Here is a 21,647-nt window from a genome sequence, read left to right as displayed (position 1 = left end):
AGCACTCTCTCACAAGCATTCGACCGATCATTTTCACGCGCCACCACTTGTCGCATTCTCAGTCGCTGCCACGTGACGTGCTCTGAGCGTTTCCTTCAGATTATTTTTATTTTTATTTTTTCGCACGCGTTTTCACTTTTTTGAGTGTTTTTTTCGGATTTTTTTGGTGTTTTAGTTTTTTACCGGTCTTTTGTCTTTTGGACGGATTTTTTTTTTGTTGTGAAAAATCACGTTTTCTGTTTTTCTTGTAAGATGCACGGTTTTGCTTCCGCGAGAGATACGGTTTTTCCTTCGCGAGAGGCACGGTCGTGCCTCTTGAAAAGGGAAAAAACACGTTTTTTGTTTTTTTGCGGGAGGCACGGTTTTGCTTCTGTGAAATGCCTGGTTTTGCCTTCGCGAGAGGCATGTCCGTGCCTCTCGGAATGAAGAAAATACGTGTTTTTTTAAAGAGGCATGTTTTTACTTCCGCGAAAGGCATGATTTTACCTTCGCGAGAGGCACACCCGTACCTCTTTCAAAAAGAAAAAAACGCGTTTTGTGCTTTTTTTTCCGCGAGAGGCATAGTTTTGCTTTCGCTAGAGATACATTTTTTGTCTTCGTAAAATGCACGACCCGTGCCTTTCGGAAAGGGAAAAACGTGTTTTCTAATTTTTTTCTATCGCGTGAGACACAGTTTTTTCGTCCGTTTTTTCCAGTCTTTTTTGTGAAGAAAAAAGTTCATTAAAACCTATGAACATGAGATCTAGTTTTAAAAATCTGAACGCGAGAAAACCAGCTATAAAAATGGTTCGAGATTTAGACGCACGGTTTAAGAGATAAAATATTTTAAAAATACGAATCTAGGAAAATAAAAAACTTTTAAATTGTGACAAGTGACATGTAGAGGTGGGAGTAATCGGTTGGAGGTGTACTCGCTATGTAATGATTTGGGTAGTTGTTCTCGTAAACAGCCGGTGGATTACCGAATGGATCTTAAGTGGGTTTGTACAAATCCTTAGAATTAGTGCGCACGTCCCGTTTGATTTGATAAGATGCGACGGCTGGTCGGTGGGTGGCGAGGCGGAGTTGGAGGAAGGCGACGACGGACTGCTGCTGTTTGGAGCAAAAGATCCATAAGTGCGAATATGGACTTCTTCCTGGATCCACTCACCAGGCGAGTGTTCCTCCTTAGTCCCAACTGACGGCCAGTCTGCCGCGCTCGATAGATGTATTCCGTTTATTGGTTATAATTTGATTGATTGATTGACGAGCCATCCTGCATGCCCTCCTCCGATGAGATTGACATTGCCCGACGAGGTTGTCAACAAGAACCCGCCGAATGTGTGTGCGTTTGATGACCAGCCGGCGGAATCGGAATCTGGTCTCCCGCCCGTAGCTGTCGTCAGGAAGGTCACGCCGCCGGCAGAAGAATTCGCCGGGGTTGATCTTGAAGGCAATGGAGCCCCAGCTAGTACTTCAGAGTAGTCAACTAACTCACAATCTCACATCGACCCTGAAGCTCCAGCTCCCGGTTGGACGAAGAGGTCAGTATTGTGACTGTTAGTGCCTGTTGCATGCCTGCTTGATAACAATGTTAGTACTATGTTAGTATTGATGTTTGTGGTAATCTAGCACCCAATATCTTCGGCCAATCGGTTTATTGCAGAAATGGAGTAGGAAGTTTGGCAATACCCCGACACAAATCGTAGAACCAAAAAAATGAATTTTGTTCTGCCAGAGTAGAGATTGCTTCTGTGTCAATGTGTTGCTCCGTTCTATGTCGTACAAGATTGAATTCAGTTTTGTTAGTAAAGTTCAGTTAATTCAGTTTTATGTCATTCCTTTGAAGGGTGCCATACAAGATTTAGCTGACACGCTGTATTAAAATAATGTCTAGAGTCGGTATAGGGTCGAGCCCTCAAGATCGAGCACCATGTACTGGCAGGTTTGGAGCATTGGGGAAAACGATCCTTAGTTTCATGGGACGAAGAACAGAAAATGTACTCGAACCTGAAACTGCACTATATTGGACTCCCTTGGATAATGTTGTACACACCGGGGCATGGGTAGTCATAGAATCGCTGGTTAACTCGTTGCCCCTTGCACCTCAGTTGCAGAGGCACAGCACAAGAACTGAGCATACAAGCAACCTGAAGTGAGAGTACTCCACCTCTAAACTCTTACTCCCTCCGTCCCATATATATAAGAGCGTTTTTGACACTGTCAAAAACGCTCTTATATCATGGGACAGAGGGAGTATTTTTGAGGAAATGCCATCATGCCTACTTTATTGATTGGGGAAAATGGTTACACCGTTTACCAAGGCACTATCAGAAAAATCAGGGGGTTCATCGACCCTATTACAGGACGCATTATGATCATAAGAAAATTTAGCTATGATATGAGCAACTTCATTGGCCTCCTTCGACAGTGCAGAGACTCAACATTTCCAATCATGTCTGCCGTGACAAAGCAGCCGGTGTAAGTTGCAGTGGCTTCTCCCCAAATTCTTTCTTGACCTGCACAAGCGTTGAGAACCTCTAGTGCGTCAGCTTTGATCTGTATGGAGTTATAGCGCATGGAATTAGCTAGAATTAACCGATTTGTCATTGCTATTGCTTCCACTGTTGCTGCATTAGTAACATAAGGGATTGTAGCACATGACGCTACCAAGAAGGTACCATGTTTGTCACAGATTACCACCCCTGTCGCACCTCTTCCTTCATCCTCATGAAAAGAGCCATCAACATTCACCTAGACAAACCCAAATGGTGGTTTCTTCCATTTCAGATCTGATGGAATAGCGGTCCCTGTTGCAGTTCTCGCTAGCTGGAAGTTAGTGCAGATAGCCTGTACTGCAATAGCACTCCTTGACATGGGTGGAACTTGTTCCCCATGCGTCTGTCGTCGCCGAAGCCACTAAAGGTACCAGCAAGCAGTGATTATTCCTTCCTTGAGACCAATATCTGATATATGTGGTTAAGAGAAGTCGGGTAGTCTCAATAAATATTCCAGGATAGCAGACCCGGATCTGTCCATGGCATGATCAGCTATAATTTTAGATATGCCCAGCAGTCGCCACATCTGCACTGCTCGGCCACGACTAAAGAGTAGGTGAAAGATATCCTCAGGCCCTTGTAAACAGATCGGGCATTGCCAATTAGTATCATCGTGCCTATTCACCAAGATAGATTTCAATGGAACTAACTCGTGAAGAGTTTTCCAAGCATATTTTCTTTACCTGGTACATTCATTTTGCATAAAATGTTCCACACCGGATTGGGTAAAGGACCTACTGCATCTCGAATAAATGTTGCATTAAACTGGTGTTTCCGTTCATAGTGATATGCAGATCGGACCCAAAAACAGCCTCCTAGTTCTTCCCTACTAGGCAATAAAGTCCTCGGAAGCATTATGACTCAACGGGATCCGAAGAATATGTATTGCATCAGTTGGATTAAAAATACCCTGTATAGTTTCTTCATCCCATTGTTGAGTGATAGGATCAATCAATTCATTCACCCTTGTAATAAAAGGACCTCCCCTCTGCGTTAAGATTTTCGGTGAGGGGCTCAACGGGATCCAGTGGCCCTCCCAAATGTTAACCTTCTCTCCATTACCAATCCTCCAGACATGAGTGCATGACCATGCTTAAAAGTTTGAATTCCAGCCACTATACTCTGCCATGTAAAAGATGCTCCTTTTCTCGGCTATGCATTCAAGATGTCACCTGAAGCAAAATATTTTGCTCGTAGCACTCTTGCACAAAGTGATTATGTCTCATCAATTAGGTGCCAGACTTGCATAGCCAACATTGCCAGATTAAAGCAGTGCACTGCCTGCACAGTTCTTGTTTTTTTGCTTGCTTGTATAGAGTATCGGTCCCCGGGAGACCAAGTTGTCACGATAATGGTGTGGCTGAGCATGCACCGAGCTTCTCCTGTTAACAAATATTTTTGTGCCAAAATTGCACATTCTCAAAATGGCAATTCATTAGGTGTAATGGAGCTGCACTTAGCTTGCTTCCGTTGTCTTTTTGTATCAAGCCGAAGAGATAGTGGAGATCCAACCAGAGAAAACTGTAATGTACTGCATCCACTCATCCAGTTCCGTGTGGAAATTGGGCTGTGCGCATTATCCTGATCGATGCAGAGCTTGGGGGTAATAAAATCTTCTTAAAAAGGAGAAGATTCTCTCTGGGGATTCGATTTTTTGCTAGCACTTAGAGTGCATGCGAGTTCAGTTAGGTATGCGCAATAGTGGCATGTTTGCATCGTGGGGAAATTAATTAATTTGGTGATTTGGAGAGGTTCTTAACAATAGCCGAGTTGCAATGGTGCTGTGAAGTGCCGCTGCACCAACAGTTGATTCCAAATCAGTGAATGTTATGGTGCTTCAAGTCAGACTTCACTTTTTTTTTTTGATAAAGAGTATATATTAATATCGCGAAGATACCAATTACACCCAGCCTCTGCAACAACGCAATGCCCTAATGGCATGACGGATGCACACAGCCTAAAAAAAACGAAGAAGCTAAAAAAGAAAAGTCCCGCTACAAAGATTCAGTACTTGCAGCAGCAGCACAACCACCACCAAGACAACACCTGACGCCCAAGTGCTCCAAAAACGACGCCTCCAAGAAGGAAACAGTGCACTAGCACCGTCATCGCCCGATCGTAAATCTTGGGTTTTCACCTTGGAGATAATCCCCACTCTCAAAACAATGTCTTCAACAAGGCCATTGCCAGGCACACAACCAATAAAGGCCAGACCTTGGATTTTCACCCTGAAAGGTCATCAGTTTATTTAGTCACAATGCTATCCTTATGGGAAAACTCAACATGGATTTAGGTACACATAAGCAGATACTTTTTGAGAACACTCAGGAGAACCGAATGGCATAGACTATATTAGCACTTGCATGTTTTTGATGGTTGATTCATTTCTGACCACTTTACATCTCAGTTAATTTTCGGTTATGATCCTGTGATACTTGTTCACTTCATAATTTTGCGCAAAAGAATACAAATTGCGCGTATTTGGAGCTTGATATACAGCCTACAAGTATCTGTATTTTGCTGGTGCTTAACACTTCAGAGCCAACTTATTAATTATTTGCAGAAACGGTACCAATATTGTTTAATTGCTTGCATAACTATCTACATAATTCTCCAGAATTTACCAGGCAAAATACGTGGCGACAACCATCTAAGTATCGAATCGCACCTTAGCAATGGCTCCTCATGTGGCTCACTTGTGTCTGTCAACAAAGTGGAATTCAGCCCGCGTGTGAAACACATCCTGTGCACCATCCATGAGCCAGGGTGCCAAACAGCAGCGTCTCCATCCCCTCCACACCAGCGTCTACATCACCCCATGGAATAGAATGTCCTAAATGTTCAATTCTTGATCAGATTAAACATTAATAGCTGCAGCTCCTTAATCTGAACTGAACAAAAGTTTCATTTCACTCAGTTATATATCTCATAACTCTGTATGGCATAATCTCAACATGATAATATACATCTTCAGTCAAAGCATTAATCTGCAAATTCCATGCTCTTAACCTTGGTTTTATATATCTAATATCCTATTATGTTGTTTAAACTTCTCCTGCAGATTTCAGTTGGCAACTCTGGACGTTCAACCTCGCCGTCCCGCATGACTCTGCGTTAGCATTCCGGTCCAAATATCAGTCAATTTGCTTCTCATTCATCAATCTCAGGTACATAATATTTCCCTTAAAAAGGGTATATGCAATCTCTAATCATGTGGTTTCCTGTTCCGAGCACACAATATAGAAACAGAAGATAGAAACTGATTGCATGCAGTTCTATATGATCATCAGATAACTACACAAAAAGAACCATCCAGTTTGGAAGCACAAACTCCTTAAAAAAGTATTATGAATGGCCCAGTGGTTAATTCAACAATGTCATTACAATGGAAACAACACTCTACATTTTTCAACTCTAATCATTTTCTTTAAGTTTCATTTACTTTGTAAATGACGTATCTTTTGTTTTGTGTATTCAAATAGGAGCAATTTTACAGAGCTAAATCCTTATTTTGGTGAACAAAGAGATGTATCAATGAGTTGTACACACCGTAAGCTTTTACGTGATAAGGATAAATACTTGCAAATGACACCAATTCAAAGAGAAGTTTATTTACAGGGGAATCGTGAGTACAAACGAGCTAAACTACAAAACAATGCTAGTACTAGCAATGCACATTCATAACTAGACAGAGAAATATGAGTTGCAGTGACCACATACACATGCTTATGGAATCTTCTTAGCTTATTGTGGTTTAAATTCCATACATAGTTCTCTGCCTAGTATGTATGCTTTGGTAATGGAATTTAAATTGTCTCCTTTTTTCAGATTGTTGCATGCATAGTTCAGTGGTCGATCAACAAGGATGTTCACAATAAATGAAGCAAGGTCTGTTAAGTATCTGTATTTACCATCAGAATCTTTGTTTAGATATATTGCTAATACTAATATAGTCTAATCTTCTGTTTGTCCTTGTTTGTCATGTCATAAGCAGTGGCCACACTTGGTAGTTTTGAGATATCTGAATCCGGTAATCAAGACATATCTGAATCAGACAAACGCCTTGTTCTTCAGTCAAATATGTGTCGCCTAGATAATGGAACTATGGTCAGTCCGTCTGGAGTATATGCATCTTCTATCTGTCTTGAAGATTAGGCTGCAGATAAAGCATTGAGAAGTAGCAGTGGACGTAAGCGACAATGTGGCACTAACTGGTGCTCACACTTGCACCTGAATGAAGAGAATCATACTGAAGGAGGTATCTTGACAATATGGAGCAGGTATCATGACTATGAAACAAGAAAGTCTCATGGGGCAGGTTATAGTAATCACCTGATACAGCTGATCGGGCAAGTTGTAATAGACAAAATTCAAGAGCATATCAGTTTTGAATCTGAAGACACAATGTACATGCCAGCTGATTGTTTGCTGCTACCCAAGATATGTTTGAAACTGCAGTGCATCTTGGCCATGTTCACTGCTGGGTTCCTTCCAGCTCACCAAGCCCAAACCACCCGCATCCAGACGCCCCTCAGCCGCCAAAGAGGGACGCGGCTGCCGGCTGCTGTTGCTTAGCATGTGTCCCGGCAACCAACGTCTGGTGCGCTCTGACTGCATGTCGGATTGCATGCAAGAGGAGCAGAGTCTGCTTTTGTATCCTGTTTCCTGCTGCTTCCGTTTGAGATTAGGTTCCTACTAGCTGTAGTTGCTCTTCATTTGATGTGCCCCTGGTCCGCTTGCTTCATCTCTTCACATGGCCTGGGCTGCCCCATGTTTCCCGTATTGCTGCCCCATGGTTCTGTCATGAACTGGAATGTTCTAGGTCTAAATAATCCGGCAAGGAGAAAGGGGTTTCATCTCAGAACAATGCGTTTGTTTCTTGCCTTCAAGAAACCAAGCTAGACTTTATTGATTGTAGGCTTGTTGCTGAAATTTTGGGGCCTCTTTTGCTGATAATTTTGGCTTCCTTCCGGGACGGCACAGGAGGTGGGATTCTTCTTGCTGCTTCCCAGGATTTCTTCTGATTGTAGGAGATCAGACACACTCCGCACACTATCTCAGCCACCATTTGTATGTGTGCTAATGATTATAAATGGAGCATTTCGGCCGTCTACGGACCTCAGTCTGAAACAGATTAAATTATTTTCATTGGTGAACTCATGGGCTTGAAAAATGCTGTCAGTGTTAGGTGACTTCAACCTGATTTGTTGGGCTGCAGATAAAAGTATAGCATATGATAATAAATAGGCGCCTCATCAACGCTTTCAGAGCTGCTCTGAACTTGATGGAGGTCTCTGAAATGCGGCTGCATGGAAGGCGTTTCACTTGGACTAGCACCTGTCTGCAGCAAACCAAAACCAAGATCGATCATGTTTTCCACACCGCTGAGTGGGGTCTTCTATTCCCCCAGTGCCTCCTCCAGGCCATTACTTCCTCTTTCTCAGACCACTGTGCTATGATCCTGCCGGGTCAGCTCAGCTGTGTAACCTTCAAGGGCTTCCGTTTTGAAAAGTATTGGACGAGATTTCACAGCTTTCAGGACTCTGGTTTGGCTTCCTGGATCAAGCCAGTGTTCTCCACTTCAAGCTGTCAAGGTTGGTCAAGGCTCTTCGCATCTGGAGCAGGGCTCGCGTCGAGGATTACTGTCCAATCAGTCTGATACACTCGGCAAAAAAAAAAGTGCAACTTACTCACCAACCGCTATTCCTTGCCTGCATGACATCATCCCCAACTCCCAGAGCGTTTTCATCAAGCGGCGCATGATTTAAGATAATTTCCTGTCTGTCAGAAATGTTGTCCGGCCTCTCCACAAGAGAAAATGCCATGCTCTTCTTCTCAAGCTTGATATTGCGGGTGATTTCCTTTCGGATTCTTGGGAGTTCCTTCTTGAGGTTATGGAGAGACTTGGCTTCATCATTCGCTGGCGTGACTCGTTGGCGCTGCTTTGGAACTCTTCTTCTTCAAAGATCTTGGCTAACGGACAAGTTGGAAGGCGCTTTCTCCATCGTTGAGGCCTGCAGCAGGGGACCCTGTTTCCCTGATGCTTTTCACCATCGCCATTGCTCCTCTTCAGTAGCTTTTTTGCTGAAGCTGCTGCTTCACATGTGATGTCTGACCTCAACCTACCCCCATCAAACTTGAGAGTGAGCCTATATGCAGACACAGCTCTATTCATGAAGCCCTCGGCGATTGATATCACTACCACGAGCCAGCTGCTGCTGCTCCTCGGCCAGAGTCCAGAAAAGTGCAATAAATCCTAGGAGTATTAGCTACACAGATATTGACCTGCATCAACTCCTACAGGAATTCCCGTTCCCTATCTGCAACTTCCCATGCAACTACTTCACTTGGGGCTACCCCTACACGTCAAGAAGATTACCAGGGGTGACCTGCAGCCCATCAAATACAATAAGCTACGCGGAAGGGGCGGTCGATGGCGCTGTCCACGTCATCCTTGATTTTACTGTATGGTCAAAAAACTTGTTTTTTTTTTGGATGAGAAACCTTCCCAGATAACACCTCCCCGCAATCGAGCCTCACGCGCACGCGCCGCCGTCGTCATCTCCCTGCGCAGGCACGTCTCCTCCTCGCTTCGATCCGTCCTTCCGAACCCCCGAAGATCCAACCTCAGCTCATGCTCGTGCTGCTCCCGCCCCACGACGTCGTCTGCGTCGAACTGAAAGCCCACGGAGGACGGGGACGAGTTCGGGGTGGAGATGTGGGTCGTTTTCTTTGTATCTCCCGCTGAAGAGTTTGAAGGAGTTTCAGGTAAAGAGTCGATTCTGGTTGATTTCTTTGAGTTTAATGTCAGGATCTCTGGTGGATGCACAAACATGTTCCTCTCCCAGCTCAGCATGGCATTCTTAGTTTGCATTCTGTATATCAATCTCAAAAGGATTTGCACTATGTACTAATTATTTTCCTGTTCGAAACATGCACAAAATACACAATCCACACAGTCTAACTACTGATTTACCTTTCTCTATTTCGATTTTGTGCATGTTTCGGACATGAAAATAATTAGATGGATATTAATGGAAGACCAACAACCTAGGTAAATCGGAATAGAGAAAGGTAAATCGGAATTATTTTGTCTAGGAAAGTATTCAAACCTCTACACATACTTATGTAAGTAGATGATATTAATGGAAGACCAACAACCTAAAAACAGAGGAAAACACATTATACCAAAAATCTATTGTACTTGTTTTTCACCTTATGTTGATCAGATTGTTACATTAGATATGCCTTGCATCTCAAATGTCATCTCACTTCCAGAGTTGATAAAAAATATGCAGATAATGCTCTTGTTCTTACCTTTTCACTTGTACTTGATACTTTCTTGAGTATAATCGCAACCCAGTTCTTTGGAAAATAAGTCTAAATCAAGTGTCACCTTATAGTTATCTTTATATACTCCAATCACTGATCTGCTTATTGCATTGCCTTCAAAAGACTCACTAGGGATCGTGCGCTTTGTTTGATTTTCACTGCAGATGTCAATGAATGTGTGGAGAGTCCAAGCCCCTGCCATGGCTCTGCAACTTGCCACAACACAGTTGGAGTTCCATTGTTCATGCCCTTTTGTCACCAGTTTTGCTAAGGAAACAAACTCCTGCGCCAATCAGTTTATAAGTCAGGTAAACCATGAGAAGTTAGTACCTTGCTTTATTATTCTTACAATCAACAATGCATGCTTTAAATTCTTAAAAACGATCTTTGTTGTTTAGTCTGCTAAATATTTTGTGTTTTGGCGAGAGCACCAGAGTTGTTTTTTTCTTCATTAGCTGGTACTAACGCCTAAGAGGCATGTCACTGGTATGCTCTGTCACGGCCAAAATTTGGTTTGTGCTTAAACATGGTATGAGGCTACAGTGTTGGTCCATTGGTTCTAAAAATGAAAAGTTGCAAATGCAACTATCATTGTCAATCCACCAACAATACAAAATTAGTTACGTACAAAAAAGGGAAAAATAATTATGCATCTAACCATTACGTATGGATATACTTTTTCAACACTTTATTTGTGGAAATATATTTAACAGAGTTAATAACTTCAGAAAATTGGTAACATTGCACTCAGTTATGATTATGATATATCAGCTGCATGTATTATTTATCAATACTACCTCAATTTCTTCCTATCGTATTTGTATGTATCTCATGCTCTTATTAATGTTTTAGCCTTGTATATTTTGTTTTGGAGTGAGCTCAGGACAATGGATATGAGGAGAATCAAGGTGCAGCTTCTACTTATTGTCACAAAAGGGTCACAAAAAGAAACACACTATTCAATAGAGGATTAATGGTTTAGGACCTGTCTTATGGTCCGCAATGTTCACCTCCTCTGTTGCGGTGGAAGCCGAAAATGCTAGAAAAGCAGTGATGCAGAAGAACTCGCAGTGGTATGTTCTTGCTCACTTGCTATCACAAGCCCCTCATGTTGACTAATTTTTCTTGTGTGTAACTAAATTCATGTATTGAATCTTTTCTTATCTAAGGGTTTCAATACTTTCCCAACTCGGCTCTGCACTGATGGTTACTCAATGATCGATAGTCGCATGGTACTCTGTCTTTTATTCTGATTGTTCCTGATTAATAAAATGGAGCAGGAGTTCCCCGGTTCCAACAGAAAAAAAAAATCTAGATCAGTTTCAGAATTAAATCCACATGAACCTTCTGTGAATAAACACCCACCTTATGAAAAAAGAATGCAAATAACATTTTAATTTTACGTTCTGAGTCTAAGCAAACAAACAAATACATTGTTTTAGCAATAGCCCAAATGGATTCAATTATTCTTTCTTAGCAAAGTAAGACTAGCAAAAGGTACACGAATGTTTCTGTTTCAGGAGGAAAATAATTCAAAATCTGAAAGAATCGGATATTAGTCTATTGGATCTAATAAAGTAAATTAGGATATTTATCTATTATACATTTTGGGTAGTCTAACACTGCATCCTTCTGGTGATGTAGATTAAGTTTTTTGGGAAATTTCCCTTTTAAGATTCAGGATGCCCTGGTGAAACCAGGACCGTTGTTAGTGCAATACTTTATGCCTGCATATCCATCTAGGCATGACCATCAAAATAGGGAGTTGATTTTTGACTAGAATGGAATGGCATAGTTGTGTCTATAGGATTTGACATTGTTTTAGTTCTTCTGGTTATATATATTGCCTTCGTGAGGTTCGTTCGAAGTGGTTGGAATGAACAGATCCGAACACGCCTTGGCATGGCATTGAGCTACAAGGATGACTCCTCTTTCTTCGACGCCCCCACCTGTGTTCAGCTTGGCAATGGCAGGAAGCGAGCTTCGGGAACTCCCATTGGCTTGATAGTCAGGCTCCTCGGCTTCTTGCTCCTGAACTCTTCCAACTTTGCCCTCGTAAGAACATCCCAGTGGCTGACGGTTTGAACAATGGGAGATGGACGCGTGGCTTCCACATGATCGTCAACGCCAATCAGCTTTGACAGTTAACAAATCCTCTTGCTCCTGATCTTTTTCTTTTGTTACAAGTTCTGTAACTTGAACTATTTCCCTCCTATATAATGCATCGGCAATACAACCCCAGCTTTACCTCAAAAGGATATCGGCAGCTATAAATTTATCGGACATGAGCTGTTCAAATCAAAGCTTAACCAAAAACCCATTTGGCAAATCTGATGGAAAAATCCAGAACAGTTCTACTAAAAACGGTTCGATTTGAGAAGATAACGACACAAAGTTGCGCACAATTATTACATGGCCAGAACGGTCTCAAGAAAATGAAACTAGAGCAACTTTATTCATCCTTGGGCTTCATCACGGTTTCCCAGGTCTTGTTCCAGCAGTACACCACGAACTTCCACACATACGGCACCGTCGATGTTAGTCCCGCAAAGACCAATCCAACAATTGCAAGAAGAGTTCTTATGGCCATTTTTGTTACGCAATCCCGGGTCCGCTAACACCAGCGTTTCCGATCCACATGCGTCAACCGGCCCAACCGAAGAGCAACACCGACTTATGACAGGCCTTGGGCCCTCTCCCTCCCAAAAGACTAGCCTGTTAGGAGGGGACACCACCACCCTTATAAGTCGTGTTATGTCTCCTCCCACAATCGATGTGGGACTAAGCCCAACAATCTCCCCCTCACACATCGGTCACCCATGGGCCCGCTAACACCAGCGTTCCAGCCCACCTACCATGACCGACCACCCGTGAGTTCACCGAGATTTATTCCGGGCACCTGGGCTCTGATACCACTTGTTAGAATAATCCGAGGCACTTCGTTGATCAACCGAGGACCAAGCAATCACACAAACACGACACCGAGATTTGTTAACGAGGTTCACCAATATGGCTACATCCCCGGGGCCTGACTACGGGCGCTCCTCTCCGTGACACCGTCACAATACCGCACCTCGGTAGCACGGGCGCCGGCACACGTCGCCGGCTCCCCCGCGCACCCGTGCTATTATGTTGGCATAGGTTACATCGTGTGTCTACCCCCGCTATATATGAGAGGCCTAGGATACAAGTGTCCTACCAGGACACGACTTCATATCCTGTCTAAATACAATAGTACTCAGAGTCCAACTGTAACCTACCTTGTACAATAATATTCGACACAACTCTAACAAAGGTACGTGTGTGAAGGAGGTTGGACCGCGGTACTCGGGCTGTTGTACGCACGCTGTTGCGGTGATGAGATTTGTTAAAGAAAAGATGTTGTTTTGCTGCAGTCAAATGGTGTTGCTTGGTGCTGTCTTGTCACTAAGGCGTGAACATTGATGGCCATGGATCAATTGGGTACGTGTGTGAAGGATGAGAAGAATAGTCTGGAAACTTGTGTACGGGCAAACAAGAAGGATCATGATGCTATTTTTGCTCTTCGGTTGGGCCGGTTGACGCATGTGGATCGAAAACGCTGGTGTTAGCGGACCCGGGATTGCGTAGCAAGTGGTATCATGAGCAAGGTTACGAGAAGGTCGTGGATTTGTTGATTTAGAGGATGGATCGTCATCAAGTTCGGCGCAAAGATGATGTGCGGAAGTGACTGTTCCGTGATGGTCGTTGGGTGCGTTGTTGATGAGATCGGTTATAAGCAATCAGGGAATTGAGCGATGGAGACCGGACAGCATGCGTGGGGACATGGCAGTGCTCAAACGAGATCGGTTCAACATGTCCTGGGAGCAGATTGATCGGACACGGCGGCGGCGGCGTGTACCAGAGAACTTGGTGAGTTCAGATCGAGATTGAATCGTGCCCACGTGGTGGCGTCACATAGCGTTACGGGGTTCCAGATCGATCTGGCGTGTGGTCGAAGGCAAAGTGGCCTGGTGTGCTGCCGGATTGGCCCAAGCTGGCGTGGAGACCGCGCTGGAGGCTGGTGTTCATGGGCGTAAGGTTGGACCGCGGTACTCGGGCTGTCGTACGCACGCTGTTGCGGTGATGAGATTTGTTAAAGAAAAGATGTTGTTCTGCTGCAGTCAAATGATGTCGCTTGGTGCTGTCTTGTCACTAAGGCGTGAACATTGATGGCCATGGATCAATTGGGTACGTGTGTGAAGGATGAGAAGAATAGTCTAGAAACTTGTGTACGGGCAAACAAGAAGGATCATGATGCTATTTTTTGGAAATTCTTTGCTTTTGTACGTGGATCCTGAAGATGGTTCGATTGCAGCAGCAACGTTGTTCGACGTGATGATCAAAAGGAAATCAAGACTGGCAACATGCGTATAAGCCTCAGAGAAGTTTGGAGTATGTTGGTAAGATCATGTAAGCACAGGACGTCAGTCAATGCATGGAGATGTGTAGAGGGCATGACGCAGGGTGGAGCATGGTTGCAGTCGGTTAATTTCGGCTAGTTCGGACTAGACAGTCTGACAGATCGACGGGGATGTCGGTCAAAGCAGAAGACGGCGGTGATTTCAGCGACGACGACATAGGAGCGTGATGCTGATGGTGGCCAACTTCTGGGACGTGGAAACACGTGGTGCATGCATGAGGGCTTGTGCGGCTTCGACAGACTATGACGCAGGGTTGATTCAAGGCAGTGCACACATAAGAGCTTGAAGTCGACAGGGCGTGGGGTAGCACGACCAGCTACATGGAGTCATGTTGAAGGTGAAACTGGAGTCTGGTGAAAGACTTCACTCTGTGTTGATGGAGGGGCTACGGCGTAAGAATTCGGAGAATCGTAGCCTATTTCAGTGGGATAGCGAGAGACGCGTGGATCAGATTGGGTACCAGAGGTCTGATAGAGACGTGATACTCGACATTGGTCGGTAATGATCGATGGTTCTCTGCAGTAGGGGGTTTGAGTGGTGTGGGTCTGCAGCCCTAGAGACTCGACCAGGACAGCAGAGGCTCGACGCGGTGATAGCGGCGAGGCGTGCGATAAGCACGGAACACAGCGATAGACCAAGGCATTGGTGGTCAGACATGTGGTCAGACAAAATTGTGCAAAGGATGCTGAAGCAGTGTTGGCGAGTATCGGATTCAAGTTGGTGACTGGGGTCTATCGGTGTCGGTTTGATGGACGGGAGTTGATCATGGAGAATCTGAGAAAGTGACGGAAAGTCTGAATTGTCATAAGCGGAGAGAGTACATGGCCGCATATGCTGTGGTGTTTAGTGCACATGGGAAGGTGCATATGACAAGTACAGAAGAAGGCGGAGTGCTATAGCTTTGGGACATGTCAAAGACTATCCGGGAAAAGGATGAGACAACTGCGAATTTGACTCCGGGGTGACACAAGGCGACGGTGAAATTCCTTCAATTTTCAGATAGACGGTCAAGGAAGAGCGAGGATGTTGAGTTCAGATAACTCTTATACGTGGCATCCAATATGTGGGTTGTTCACTTTCATGCAGGTCAGTGATCAGTGTGTGATGGCGTTGAATGGATACTCCGAAAGTTGGAAGCACAAAGTAGAGTAATAAGGAACTTAACTTTGCTCGAGGGTTGACTGTGAAGAAGACGAGAAGGGACTACAGTTGCAGGTGGAGTCACATGGAGTCTGGGAGTAGCAGTGGTGCTCATGGCGTATCTCAAGTCCAATGTACATGGAAGTTTGACGCATGGATGAACTCAAGGTGGTGGAGAATATTCGTCAAGGTGGAGTTTGTTAGAGTTGTGTCGAATATTATTGTACAAGGTAGGTTACAGTTGGACTCTAAGTAGTATTGTGTTTAGACAGGATATGAAGTCGTGTCCTGGTAGGACACTTGTATCCTAGGCCTCTCATATATAGCGGGGATAGACACACGATGTAACCTATGCCAACATAATAGCACGGGTGCGCGGGAGAGCCGGCGACGTGTGCCGGCGCCCGGGCGGCCGAGGTGCGGTATTGTGACGGTGTCACGGGGAGGAGCGTCCGTAGTCAGGCCCCGGGGATGTAGCCATATTGGTGAACCTCATTAACAAATCTCGGTGTCGTGCTTGTGTGATTGCTTGGTCCTCGGTTGATCAACGAAGTGCCTCGAATTATTCTAACAAGTTTTCCAAGGTAGAGCCTACAATTCTCAGTCATGCCCCTGTTGCAATTGTTAAGCAGATGAGAAAGGGTTTTTATAAACCGGAACGGATAAACACATGAGAAGAAAGGACATGCAAGTAGATATTTTACCGAATTTCCTCACGAAATTCTTGGACCTCCTTGGTGACCTTGTTGCTCTCTGAAACAACGTGTGCCCTGCACCAAATAAGAAAATTAGCATTTTTGAAGCACAAACAAATGATGGAATCCAGCTAACACACACATATATGAGTTGTAGGATATATCTCCTATACTTGTGGAAACTTGAGTTAGTAAGAGTAGCATTAAGTTGACATTACAACAAGCTAAATAGCAAAATGCGAATGACATCTTCCTATAGTTGTGGAGACACAAAAATAACATCAAGCTGACATTGACACCAAGATAGCAAAATGAGAATGATACTCCATGCATGTGTTACTGTAGGTACATGAATGATTCACAACAATGCCAGGATTCTTAGGTGTGTTTGGTTGAGGAACCAAGTGAAACGGAATGGAATGGTTTCATTCCGTAGAAACGGGTCCGTTTCATTCATGTGTTTGGTAGCAAAAAAAAAACGGAACGGGTTGGTTTCGTTCCCGTGTTTGATAAGAGTCATGGAATGAGAAATGGAACCATATAAAATTCGAAATCTTGGCAGCATTTCGTTTACTTTTCTAAGAAAAGAACAACATGACAACATATATATTGACAAGAACCACGCACATATACTCCCTTTGTTTCAAAATAAGTGTCTTAAGCTTAGTACATGTTAAGTTTAGTATAATTTTGTACTAGACCTAGTATAAAGTTGAGACGCTTATTTTAGGACGGAGTGAGTATACGAGATAAACCAAACACAAATTCCAAGTTAATCCATCACATCCGAAAGCAATGAGCCATATATATACATGAATTCACATACTAAATCATCCAAAAGCAACCAAATTAAATGCACTACATCAATGCATGCCAAGTTATCATACAGTACTTGACAGCCATACATGCCAATCATTGGGGAAGGAGCTGCTTACTTCATGGTGGTGCTGGAGTCCTTCACCTCTTGGTATATCTTGACATTCTCTTCCAGCACCCTGCGGGATTCCGCAACGAGGTCCTTGCCGCTGATGAGCTCCCGCCTGGCACCCATACACATTATTTCCACCGTTAGAACATGCAACTGGATCCAAGGCAAGGGAAGAGAAAAGATGAATCGAATACGTACGTACCTCATGTCTTTGACCTCTTGGAGGAGCCTGGAGTTGTCATCCTGCAGCCTCCGTTGCTCAGCTATGAAGTCGTTGCTCAGCTGACTGATCATGTGGATGATGTAGTTCTCCTGGCCAGGAAGGAAGCCGGAGGCGGCAGCGCCGATTGCAGGAACCTCGACCCTGTTCATCATTTAACAAAGGGTAAACATGCAGAGTACTGTACTGTATTAAACATCAGATTGGTCTCTGTTTAATCACCGATGGATCTCGAACCAGCACACACGTACGTGTAGCAGCCTGATCGATCTGCATCAAACGTGCGTACGCGTAGCAGCCTGATCGATCTGCATCAAACGTGTGTACGCGTAGCAGCCTGATCGATCTGCATCAAACGTGCGTACGCGTAGCAGCCTGATCGATCTGCATCAAACGTGCGCGGGATAGGATCTGTGCGCTACTGTGGCTGTCTACACGCGTCTTCAAGACATTAAAATCAAACTTTTTTTTCTTCATCTCTCGAACGAAAAGAAGAAGAAAATAACATTTGTTAGTTAGATATAGTTAGATCCATCTGACCAACTCCATGGTTAAATCAAACTTTCTCTTTCTATGCGCTACCGTGCGTGGCCTACCTACGGTGTACATGCGTCTTGAAATCAGACTTTTTTTCTTAATCTCGAACGAAAAAAAAAAATCAGTTTTCTGCACAAGGTTAGATTTTGAAATCAGAGTTTCTTTCTTGCCCGCAAAAAATAAAATGAAAAATCAGAATTTTTTTTCTTAATCTCGAACGGGAAAAAAAGTCCATTTTTTAGACAAGGTTAGATCCATCTGACCATCTCCGTAGTCAAGTCCAAATCCATCTCAAACAAAAACAAGCGCTTCCTATGTACGTGCATGCATTTGACGAGTCCAATCAATCTAGAGTACGTACTCCACATGCGAGCAAAAACGGACAGGAAAAGCACAGAGAGAAAGAGAGAGAGAGAAGCAGCGCGGGGGAGAGGTACCGTGCTGGCAGCTGAGCGCCGGCGCCGATGCCCGCACCAGTTCCGGTTCCAGCTCCAGCCCCAGTGCAGAGCACCCGCCCAAGGTGATGTTGGCTTCGGATCGCTAGATCAAAGCTCCCTTACACGTACGTGCAAGCTAGCTATATAGCAACCAAGCGGACAAGCTGCTGGATGGATTAGCAATAGCACTCGCGTATGTATAAGCAACCTGAGCTAGGTTGCTGTGTATCGGATTAAACTCGGCGGAACCCTTAGCTCTCTCGACGACGGCCGCGTAACTAGGCGTACGAGAGGAACGAAAACTGATTTTGATGATGCGTATAGCTTGCTCTTTTTTCTTCTATTGATCTGAACTGATCTACTCAGTATATAAAGAATACATGACCGACTTCACGTCCAACTCGTAGCCAAAGACGGCAACCAACACGACGCTGACCGGACTCGTACAAACACCAGTCCGTTTACTATTCTATCTAGGATTTTACGTGACGTTTAGACTACAACTAGGTTAATTACTACATTCACCTCCTTAACCTTGTTGATGTGCCTCCATTGCTTGCACTCCGACTTTCTTCCTCATCTCGATGAACTTCTGTCGACCGAGGGACTTGGTGAAAATATCGGCAAGCTGGTCTTTCGTGTTCACATGTTGAACCTCGATCATTCCTTCTTCAATGCACTCCCGGATGTGGTGGAACCGGGTATCTATGTGCTTGCTTCTTTCGTGATGAACCGGATTTTTGCACAATGAGATTATAGCTTGGTTGTCAATCTTCAATGACACCTTCTGCACCTCCCGCTTTGCAAGAATAACTAGGAGTCTTCTCAGCCAAACTGCTTGACAAGCCGCCGTGCTTGCCGCGATGTATTCTGCCTCGCATGAAGACAGTGCCACCACCTTTTGCTTCTGAGAATTCCAGCTAATCGGATTCGGGCCAAGGTAGAAAACCATGCCCGTTGTGCTCTTTCGGTCATCAACATCACCTGCCATGTCGCTATCTGAATATCCACGAAGAATCAATCCTTCCTTTCCCTTTCTGTACGTGCAGCCAAGATTAATTGTGCCTTTCACATAGCGTAGAATTTGATTGACCACGCTCATGTGTTCGGTTGTCGGATTCTCCATGAAACGACTCACGATCCCGACTGAATAAGCCAAGTCAGGTCGGGTATGCACCAAGTATCTCAGGCTACCCACAACGCTTCGATACATTGTGGTGTCCACCGGCGGATTTGAGCTACGCTTGCTCAACTTGTGACGTTGGTCCATTGGAACTTGTGTCGCGTAGCAATCTGACATGCCACACTTTTCCAATAACTTGACCGCATAAGCCGATTGACATAGGGAAATCTCTCCGGAGCTTTGCTTCACTTCGATGCCCAAGTAATAACTTAGTAATCCTAGATCACTCATGCTGAACTTGTTCTTCATTTGCGCCTTGAAACGTTCAATTTCTTGTACGCTATCTCCGGTGATAATCAGATCGTCGACATAAACTCCAACTAGCAGGTTTGAGCCTTTGGAGTTCTTTGTATAGACTGCGTGCTCGAGGGGACATCTCTTGAACCCGAGCGAGACCAGACTTCGGTCTAACTTTGAGTTCCAAGCTCTTGGCGCTTGCTTCAACCCGTAAAGTTCCTTCTTGAGCTTGTAAACTTTCCCTTCTTTGCCTTTCTTCTCGTAGCCGAGGGGTTGTTCCACGTACACTTCTTCTGTGAGATCGCCGTTGAGGAAAGCGGATTTAACATCCATATGATGAACCTTCCAATCCTCTTGTGCTGCCAAAGCTAGGAGCACTCTCACCGTCTCGATTTGAGCAACCGGTGCAAACACCTCATCATAGTCAACTCCTTGACGTTGAACGTAGCCCTTTGCAACGAGTCTTGCCTTGTACTTCACAATGGCACCATCCATGTCCTTCTTTAACTTGTAAACCCACTTGAAACCTATCGTCTTTTGGTTTGGAGGTCGGGTTACCAAAGTCCACGTGCCATTGCTCTCAATTGCCTTCATCTCCTCATCCATGGCGTGCGTCCAGCTAGGACTTTTGCTCGCCTCTACGAAGTTCGCCGGCTCCTCAACTCCGAACAGACATAGTCCGGAGTACTCGAGCGTAACTGGCTTTGTGTACTTATAGACTTTCTTGAGGGTCTTGTAGCGACGAGGCCCTGAGGAGTCCGTTGTGGCTTGCGAAGGAGGCGACACAAATTGTGTCGGTGTTGATGCACTTGAGGAAGACGGCTGAGACCCTGGTGTGTCATCGACATCTGTGTCGTCGGCGTAGTCGTCGTGACCGTGACCATCATCTTGATTGTCGTCGTCACTATGCGCCTCGTTGTCGATGTTGTCGTCGAGATCTCCGCCTGTGTCGTGCGCGGCGTTGTCGCTATCTCCTTGCGACCTATGCGCGTCGTCGTCGGTGTCGGCACCATGATGATCACTACCATTGTGGTCACCTTGGTTGGGCGTCTTGCCAATCACCTGGACATCCTCCCCTGCATCATCATCAGTTGGAAATTCAACTGCAAATATGTTACTGTTTGGAGCATCGTCGGCTGCGGCGCTCCAATTCCACGCTTGGTTTTCTTCAAACACGACGTCGCGTGAAATCCGTAGACGCTTGGTTTGTGGATCGTAGAAACGGTATGCCTTGGTGCCAGAACAGCTCTCGTATCCGATGAACACCATCTTGGTGCTACGATCGGCAAGCTTTGAGAGGTGCGGCTCCGCCGTATTCACATGTGCCACGCACCCGAATGTCCGTAGATGAGACACATTCGGCTTACGTCCGTAAATTGCTTCATACGGAGTCTTGCCGATCACCGCCTTCGTTGGAGCCCGGTTGAGAAGATAGACCGCCGTCGAGACAGCTTCTCCCCAAAAAGTCCCCGGCAGGTTCTTGCTCTTGAGTAAACTCCTTGCCATGTCAACGACGGTTTGATTGCGCCTTTCAACGACCCCATTCTGCTGCGGCGTGTAAGGTGCCGTGAGGAACCTCTTTATGCCAATCTTCTCGCAGTAGTCGTTGAGCTCATTCGACGTAAACTCTCCGCCGCGATCTGTCCGTAGAGCGCGAACCTTCAGCTTGTGTTCCATCTCTGTTGCAGCCTTCAACTCCTTGAACGCTTCAAACGCCTCATCTTTAGATCGTAGGAGAATGACCCACATATATCTCGAGTAGTCGTCTACCACAAGGAAGAAATACTTCTTTCCAGCGTGAGTTGCCGGGGTGATAGGGCCACATAGATCACCATGGAGCAGCTCGAGTGCATCACTTGCACGATAGGTAGACTGAGCAGGGAATGGCCTGCGATGCTGTTTTCCAACCAAGCACCCGTCACATACTCGATCAACATGGTCGATAACTGGCATCCCGGA

At 44.9% G+C, this 21,647-nt stretch overlaps 1 protein-coding gene and 1 long non-coding RNA gene across 6 annotated transcripts; one reads left to right on the top strand and one right to left on the bottom strand.

The window, feature by feature from the left end:
• The first annotated feature begins 996 nt into the window (after positions 1–996).
• On the top strand, positions 997–16,510 carry LOC123443276. 5 transcript variants are annotated; one of them, XR_006630601.1, is made up of 8 exons: positions 998–1,523; positions 5,599–5,704; positions 6,366–6,425; positions 6,532–9,002; positions 9,112–9,305; positions 10,034–10,177; positions 10,753–10,942; positions 16,492–16,510. It is a non-coding gene; the product is annotated as an uncharacterized LOC123443276 (long non-coding RNA). The 5 variants fall into 5 exon arrangements; XR_006630600.1 differs by lacking the exon at positions 16,492–16,510 and adding an exon at positions 11,754–12,124; XR_006630599.1 differs by lacking the exon at positions 16,492–16,510 and adding an exon at positions 11,695–12,124.
• On the bottom strand, positions 15,657–17,547 carry LOC123443275. Its single transcript, XM_045119607.1, has 4 exons — positions 17,277–17,547; positions 17,082–17,186; positions 16,156–16,221; positions 15,657–16,063 (listed from the first exon to the last, which is right to left on the bottom strand). The coding sequence occupies exons 1-4, from the start codon at positions 17,447–17,449 to the stop codon at positions 15,910–15,912; spliced, it is 498 nt and encodes a 165-aa protein (XP_044975542.1). The 5' UTR covers positions 17,450–17,547; the 3' UTR covers positions 15,657–15,909.
• Positions 17,548–21,647: the final 4,100 nt, after the last annotated feature.

The sequence above is a fragment of the Hordeum vulgare genome, chromosome 3H (assembly GCF_904849725.1).
Source record: "Hordeum vulgare subsp. vulgare chromosome 3H, MorexV3_pseudomolecules_assembly, whole genome shotgun sequence".
In the NCBI taxonomy this organism is placed as follows: Eukaryota; Viridiplantae; Streptophyta; class Magnoliopsida; order Poales; family Poaceae; genus Hordeum; species Hordeum vulgare.
This window is presented reverse-complemented; position numbering and strand designations above follow the sequence as displayed.